The sequence below is a fragment of the Balaenoptera physalus genome (assembly GCF_965194825.1).
Source record: "Balaenoptera physalus genome assembly, chromosome: 4".
Lineage (NCBI taxonomy): Eukaryota > Metazoa > Chordata > Mammalia > Artiodactyla > Balaenopteridae > Balaenoptera > Balaenoptera physalus.
In genome coordinates this window covers 11,206,803-11,215,373 of record NC_138891.1, presented here as the reverse complement: position 1 = coordinate 11,215,373, position 8,571 = coordinate 11,206,803, and the positions used below count along the sequence as shown (strand labels likewise).

The following is an 8,571-nucleotide window of genomic DNA, read 5'->3' as shown; positions in this document are numbered from 1 at the left end:
ACTGGTGAAGACCGAAACCATCCCTGCTTCAGTTATAAAACTGTTGTAGCTAATGATGGGAACCATGTTTGTGCCAGGCAGAGTCAAATTCTCCACCTATGCTCTTTACAACAGTCCAATGAGATAGTTATTACTATTAACTTCACAAAATGTGAAGAAACGGTTAAATTAATTAAGAAATGAGTCCCATTTAAATGCAGGCCAACTGACTAAAATAATTTTTTTTTTTTTAGAAAGTGAATTTTTTTTTAAGTTTAATTTTTATTTATTTATTTATTTATGTATTTATTTATGGCTGTGTTGGGTCTTTGTTTCTGTGCGAGGGCTTTCTCTAGTTGTGGCAAGTGGGGGCCACTCTTCATCGTGGTGCGCGGGCCTCTCATTATCGCGGCCTCTCTCGTTGCAGAGCACAGGCTCCAGACGCGCAGGCTCAGTAATTGCGGCTCATGGGCCTAGTTGCTCCGCGGCATGTGGGATCTTCCCATACCAGGGCTCGAACCCATGTCCCCTGCATTAGCAGGCAGATTCGCAACCACTGCGCCACCAGGGAAGCCCAAAAACAATTTTATTGAGGTGTAATTAAGAAAAATTAGAAGCAAAGTGATTCAGTTATATATACCTATATTCTTTTCATATTCTTTTCCATATGGTTTCTATATACAGTAGGACCTTGCTGCTTACATCCTATATATAATAGTTTGCATCTACTAATCCCAAACTCCCAATCCTTCCCTCCCCCACCCCCCCTCACCCTTGGCAACCTCAAGTTTGTTCTCTATGTCTGTGAGTCTGTTTCTGTTTCGTAGATATGTTCATTTGTGTTGTGTTTTAGATTCCACGTATAAGTGATATCATATGTTATATGTCTTTCTCTTTCTAACTTCACTTAATATGATAATCTCTAGATCCATCCATGTTGCTGCAAATGGCATTATTTCATTCTTTTTTATGACTGAGTATTATTCCGTTGTATATATTTACCACCTCTTCTTTAACCATTCATCTATCGATGGACATTTAGGTTGTTTCCACGTCTTGGCTATTGTAAATAGGGTAGTAGCACACATTTAAAATGTACAGTGTGATGGGTTTTAACAAATGGATGTACATTTTGACATCACCCACCAACAAGATACAAAACATTTCCGTCACCTCCAAAGGTTCCCTTATCCCTTCCCAACCATTGATGTAATTCTGTCACTGGATGGGATCTCTTTGAGGGCGAGAGAGTGGGCTCTTGTCCAACACTCGGAAATGAATTGTCCGTGGAGACACCGCACTGACAAAGCAAAAGACTTTATTGGAAAGGGTCCCTTAGGCGGACAGCAGCAGGGTAAGGGAACCCAGGAGAACTGCTCTGCCTCACGGCTCGCAGTCTCAGGTTTTATGGTGGTGCAGTTAGCTTTCTGGGTTGCGGTTGTCTCTGGCCAATCATCTTGCTTTTGCCTTCATTTGGTCCAACTCAGGGCCCTTCCTGGTGCATCCTTCAGTCAAGATGGTTTCCAGCGGGAGGATTTCTGGGGAGACTGGCAAGACATCTTATGGACTGGTGTCTCCTCCGCTTCTTGGCCCCTCCTGGATTTTCCCTGGGTTGGTTGTGGGTCCTTCACTGGTTTTGTGTTCTTTTGAAGCATCCTGAGGTGGGAGACTGAAGCAAAGGTGTTACGGTGCCCCGCCAAGGCAGGCAGTTTTAGTCAATGGCTCCCTAACAACTTCTTACGTTATTGATTAGATTCCTCTTTGCTAGTGTTCCTTGTAAACAAAGTCGCTCAGTCTGTATTCTTGTGTCTTGCTTCTTTGACTTGGCGTGAATTTTGAGTTTTATCCGTATTGTGGAGCCTCTCACTAGTTTATTTTTATTATTTCTGAATTCAGAGTTTTAAGGGAGAGAGAGAGACATTAATCAAATAATCACCTAATTGAGTATTTAATTACAACAGCATTAAGTTAACCTAAGGAGAAGTACACGGGAAAATGCATTACCTTGTTTGTTGACAATTCAATCAATACCATACACTGGGGCATGTATACAGGGTTAATTAAGACTCAGCTTGTGGATATAAATGTTATTAAAAAGTATCACATAAGAATCGTATATCCTTACTTCACTTCCTTAATTAAAAAAAAAAAGTCATCTCAGATGATGTTGGGAAGCACTGCTCACCTTCTCTTTACACTCAAGAGGGGAAAAAATGTTCCAGGAGGCGCATGCGCCCCTCCTCCTAGCCTGGCCGGCAACAGGCTCCACAGTCACTGCCCAGACAGGCCGACTGCGAAGCCGGCAGCCGCTCAGACGTGGCACCTCTTTTGCCTGCCCAATCCCGGGCGCCCCGGCAGTCACGTGCACACGGCACCGCGCAGGCCAGGCCCTGCCCACCGCCCGCGCCTTCCCGCACCCTCCGGCGAGCCCGGCAGCCCAGGCTACCGAAACACCTGCGCCGGCCCGGCTGCGCCTGCGCAGTGTGACCGGTGGGCGGGACGGGGAATGCGGCGGCCGCGGAGCGAGGCTGCCCGCCGGCGAGGAGTCGGAGTTTTGCCGAGGAGCCGGTCGGCGTCCTCTCTCAGCCGCCGGAAGTGAGCTCCGCCGCTCTTTCCGCGCGGCCCGGCTCCTCGCCCGGCCCCCGGGCGCGCGGCGGTTGGCGGGGGTCCTCGGCGCGGGGCAGCCATGGACTCGGCGGCGCTGGAGCGGGACGCAGTGCAGTTCGCGCGGCTGGCAGTGCAGCGCGACCACGAGGGCCGCTACTCGGAGGCCGTGTTTTACTACAAGGTGGGCCGGGGACGGGTCCAGGTGCCGAGGGGACGGGTGCGCTCGGCGTGGCGGTCCCCCGTCCCGCTGTCCCTCTCGGGGCGGTGGCCGGGCTGAGGGGTCAGGCCTGCCCCCGCCCCAGGGTCCGGCCCGCGGCGGGCTTGGTCGCCACTTTGGGGTCGGTCCTGGCCGGCGAGTCCCCAGGTGACCGCTCCTGAGGGCGGCGGCGGAGCTGGGCTGTCAGCTCGCAGCTTCTCACCGTCACGGATGTACACGGAAACAGTGCTCACGGAAGAACGCAGAAAGTCAATCAAAGAATAAAACATCGCGTATCCTAGTATCTGACATCTACGTATCTTTGTTTTTCTACGCATGTATGTGTACACACCTTTTTAAAAAAACAAACTGGGATCAGACTGTTTATACTTTTTTAAATCTGTTCTTTTCATTTGAACTTTTAAAAATTTTTGATTTTTTTTAAGGTTTCATAGTATAAACTTGTTAATGATAGATGTATAGTATTCCATTATGTGGGTGTGCCATAGTTTATTTACAAACTCTTCTGGCCATTTTATGTTCATTATGCATCTTCAGCATCATAATACCCTTAGAGCTAATGCTTTACACGTTTCTTTGATATTTCTTTTGGGTAAATTACTGGGGCCAGAAATATTAAATCAGAGTAGGAGCTCACAGCCCACCCCTGCTCCCCAATCCTGAGCATTTGCAAACACACCCCTCCGGCTCCCCGTGCAGACAGCTGTATCCTCTTGACATTGTCATCTTTTCTTTTAGAAAGAATTCGATAATACGGTAGTCATAATTTTTTTCCATAAACCTATATGCTGTCAATAATGTGTGGTTTGCTTTTCTCAGATTAATATTTGATTGCCTTCATTTTATAATCTATATTTAGAGACTTTGGGTGTGTTTCAGAATCATTCTTTTTGGACTCTTTTTTTTTTGACAATTTCATGACGGTGGTATTTCTTTAAAAGTAAAACTGTTTTATTAGTTTTGTGAAATAACTGACAAATGTTCATAGGTAAAAATAGTGCCATATAAAATAGCTTTTTTAAAGCGAAAGGAAGTACTGTACAGTGCCTCTTGTTTTGCTGTAGGATGACACGCGTGTTGTTACAAAGAATTTCTTTTCCTTGAGAGAATCAGAAAAGTGGTTGTGTTTCTAGGAGCTATTTATGTAAACTGTATCAGATATTTAGTGTTTTCTGTCTTCATGCTGTTCTGTTAGGGATGCCTTCATTGTTAATCACTTTCAAGTGTAAACAAAATGAGCAAAATAAGGTTGATACCAACAATTTAAAAAATTAGTTTTAATATTTACATGTAGAGTTATATTTTCCTCCCCTGAAATATCTGAATTGCAGAATCTAGGAAAACATATCTTTTCTACCCCCAATTTCCATTTGGATCAAAACTGTACTCATCTTACTGATTTTGTAGGTTCAGGGAAACAACTCCTGCTCCAATAACTGGATTCAAAAAGTGATGCTGAGTAGATGGCTTCTTTGGATCCAGATAACGAGGCGTGAGGTTCCTTGAAGTGCACACGCTTAGATTACTGCAGGGAAGGTGGTGGTACTTGGGAAAGTCTCTCTGTGGTTCTTGTGTGTGGTAGCGTTGGTCACCCTCCTGGAATGGTGATGGCGAGAATGGAGGCTTTTCCTCGCGAGCACAGCCTAACTGGCTGAGAAAGTCATGGAATAACTGGAAGACAAATACAGTTTTTCTTAATTAAAATAAGTTTATTTCATACAACTGAAATCTGCCTTAAAATGTGTCCCCCTTTGACAATATTTTCTGTGGAGAAAAAGATTTTCTTTCCACTGTGAGATATTTAACCTTTATAATTTCTGATAACCTTTTATTGATATTTAATTTAATTGTATCAGGTATTATCTGTTCTAATGTTTTCGAGACTCAGTTCACCTTTTAACAGTGTATAATTTCAAGTCTGACCTATTGCATAAAGAAAAAGGAAAACAGAGAACATATAAATCACAGTTATTCTAAGAAAATACTTATAATCAACGCCTTCTATTTGACTTCATAAATTTTCAACAGTAGGAGGAAGAGAGCATTGAGAACTGAAGAAAAGTAGTAAAGGAATATATAACTCATTTACTTTACGAAAAAAATTACTGGTATCATAAAGACATTCTTGTTTTGTCATTCATAGAAACCAATAGTTAGAAAGTGGTAAAGAAAATACAAATTGTAATTGATCTGTTAGGTTCCTTTGAATTCTTTTTTTATTTTTAGGAAGCTGCACAAGCTTTAATTTATGCTGAGATGGCAGGATCAAGCCTAGAACATATTCAAGAAAAAATAAATGAGTATCTGGAAAGAGTGCAGGCTTTACACTCAGCAGGTTGGTAAAGGACTACTAACCATGTCACTGTATTTTTTTTTCTTCTGTCCCATAACATCTTACTTTTCCCCTGTGTTTCTCTTTCCTTTTCGTTTTCATCTTTGATTCTTGATCCTCACTTGGTTGCTGCTCATTTCTTTTTTGGTAATCACATCTTTGAAAATCATAATGTGGAAATAAGTGATAAATCTGTGAAGAGGAACCTTAGAGGTGATATAGTCTGATATCCTAATTTCCCAGAGGATAGAGATGAACTATCTACATTCGAACAGTGTATCATTGGCAGAGTCAGTATTAGGACCCTGTTAAAATCTGCTTTTAAACATCTGTCACATGCCCCCTCCTGCTATTAAAATTAAATGACTCCTCCTCTTCAGTGTCTAAAGACTTCAACAGTGGGTTCACAGTCTTTACTATATCGATATCCTCAACCTCAAGACCTTAGCTAAACTCTTGTTTTAAACCATATCTTGGAAAAGGGACATGTAAGCAGAGACCTGGAACAACCTGTAGTTATTTTTGCAAACGCTGTGAAACAAGTTCACAGGCTTAATGATCGCAGTTCTGTTAGAGGTAAGTGGTTCCTGGCGAAATCTGCTGTTCACGTGGTAGGAAAGAAAATGATCATCGATTGACATTTTGTTTCAGGAATGCGGTCATGTCACTGAGGACTCTTTTTAACCCCTTTTTTCCTGTGGCTGTATAATAAAGCCACAAGCTTAGAGGAGTCTTATTCAGCATTCTCTGATGGACTTTGTGCAACTTTCTACCACTCATTCTGAATAGATATGAGCAGTTACAAGCTCATAGTTAGGATAAAGTAGATTTGATTGTTGGATTTCTTGTTATGACAGTCCCCTTACAGACACGGCACTTTTCTTTAAGACAGTGCCCAGAAATTGCATGCATTGAAAAGTGGACTGCCTGTGTGTCAGGGCCTCACTTAATACAGAGTTATACTGATTCATGTATTCAAAATACCATGGAATTCAGAGGCACTTCATTTTCCCAGCTAAGTAAATGAAGTTTTTAAATTTATAAATGTGATGTTTATATGATACTCAGGCACAGAATGAGATAGCCCTAATCTCTTGAAGAATGAAAACTTACCAGTGAAACAGAAGTAAAGTTCAAAAAGGATTTTTAAAGCATAATATACATTAAATGTTTTGCCGGTTTTTCGACCTATTTTGTTCAACAAATGGCATGTAATTTGTAGAGAATTAAATGGTTTACTTAATTATTATTTCAAGCAGGAGAGTCCTTTATCAAATAAAAATCTTGTTCAGAATCCGAATTTTTAAAACAGATAAAGTCTGCTGACAGTCAAGAGACTTTGAGAGATGGCTTGACTTTAGGGTTGGGGAAAGGTAACCCAGTTTGAAATTCACCAGTGTAGTATAAGAAACTCAAGACTTGGAATTAAAAGATCTAAGTTGAGTCCCTACCCTTCCATTGTAGCTGTGAAACCTTAGGCTAGATAGTTATTCTCAATTAGAATTGGTTTTGCCCCTCAGGAGACATTTGGCAATGTCTGGAGAGGTGTTTGGTGTTTATGCCGGGGTAGGGATGCAGTATACTACTAGCATCTGGTTGGGTAGAGGGCAGGGATAGTGCTGCAGGGAAAATCCTATAATGCATAGCACCGTCCACAGCAAAGAATTATCCAGTCGAAAATGTCAGTAGTGCCAAGGCTGAGAAGCCTTGAGCTAAATATTTTAACATTCATTTAATAAATGGGATTAATACATACTTTAGAGAGGTGTTACCGAGGGTTACAGTTTTTAAAAGATCAGACACAATTTTGAGACAAACAGAATTTAAAACTTTTTTTTAAAAAGTTTTATTGAGGGCTTCCCTGGTGGCGCAGTGGTTGAGAATCTGCCTGCCAATGCAGGGGTCACGGGTTCGAGACCTGGTCTGGGAAGATCCCACATGCCGCGGAGCAACTAGGCCCTTGAGCCACAATTACTGAGCCTGCGCGTCTGGAGCCTGTGCTCCGCAACGGGAGAGGCCGTGATAATGAGAGGCCCGCGCACCGCGATGAAGAGTGGCCCCCACTTGCCACAACTGGAGAAAGCCCTCGCACAGAAATGAAGACCCAACACAGCCAAAAATAAATATAAATAAATAAATTAATTAAAAAAAAAAAAAAAAAAAAGTTTTATTGAGATGTAATTCACATACCATAACATTCAACTTTTTACAGTGTACAGTTCAGTGGTTTTTAGTGTATTCCCAGAGTTGTGCAACCATCACCTCTAACTTCAGAACATTTTTGTCACCCTTAAAGAAACCTCTTAGTCATTAGCAGTCACTCCCCATTCCACACCCTAGGCCCTAGCAACCACTAATCTATTTTCTGTCTCCATGGATTTGCCTATTCTGGACATTTTATATAAATGGAGTCATCAGTATGTGGTCTTTTGTGTCTGGCTTCTTTTATTTAGCATAATGTTTTCAGGGTTTATCCATTTTGTAGCATGTATCAGTGCTTCATTTCTTGTTATGGTTAATACACCATTGTATTAATATACCACATTTTATTTATCCATTCATCAGTTGGTGGACATTGGCTTGGTTCCACCTTTTGTCTATTATTAGTAATGCTGTTATGACCACTTGTGTCTAAGTTTTTGTGTGGACATATGTTTTCAGTTCTCTTGGATATATACCCACAAGTAGAACTGCTAGGTCATATGGTAGCTTTATGTCTAACTTTTTGAGGAACTGCTAAACTGTTTTCCACAGTGGCTATACCACTCTACAATTCCACCAGCAATGTTCCATTTCCTTCACATCCTTATCAACACTTGTTATTTTCTGTCTTTTTTTATTTTAGCCACCCTAGTGGGTATAAAATGACATCTTATTGTGGTTTTGATATGCACTTCCCTGATGACAAATGATGTTGAGCATCTTTTCACGTGCCATTTGGCCATTGAATATCTGCTTTGGAGAAATGGCTATACAGATCCTTTGCCCATGGTATAAGTCAGGGTTCTCCAGAGAAATAGAATCAGTAGGATGGACATAAAGAGATTTATTATGAGGAATTGGCTCATGCAATTATGGAGACTAAGAAGTCCCACTGTTTGCCCTCTGCAAGCTAGAGACTCAGGAAAGCCAGTGGTGTGGTTCAGTCCAAGTCCAAAGGCCTGAGAAGTAGGGGACCTGATGGTGTTAGTTCCAGTCCGAGGTCAGGAGAAGACCAATGTGTCAGCTCAAGCAGTCCTGCAGTGAGGGCAGATTCTCCCCCTCTGCCTTTTGTTCTGTTCAGGCCCACAGTGGATTAGATGATGCCCACCCACACTGGGGAGGGCAGTCTGCTTTCAGTGTCAATGCAAATGCTACTTTCATTCAGAAACATCCTCACAGGCTACCCAGAAATCTTGTTTAGCCAAATAGCTGGGTAACCTGTGATCCTGTCAAG

At 42.1% G+C, this 8,571-nt stretch overlaps 1 protein-coding gene across 3 annotated transcripts in view; it reads left to right on the top strand.

Moving 5' to 3' along the window:
- Window positions 1-2,464: 2,464 nt before the first annotated feature.
- CAPN7 (calpain 7) overlaps window positions 2,465-8,571 on the top strand; it is a 37,196-nt gene continuing 31,089 nt past the window's right edge. For 2 of the 3 annotated variants that reach the window (XM_082459247.1, XM_082459246.1), the window contains exons 1-2: window positions 2,468-2,767; window positions 5,030-5,138. In XM_082459247.1, coding sequence (XP_082315373.1) covers window positions 2,666-2,767; window positions 5,030-5,138 — 211 coding nt within the window. In that variant the 5' untranslated portion in view covers window positions 2,468-2,665. Of the gene's footprint in view, window positions 2,768-5,029; window positions 5,139-8,571 lie in introns of all 3 variants that reach the window. The other variant, XM_082459248.1, reaches the window with a different exon arrangement.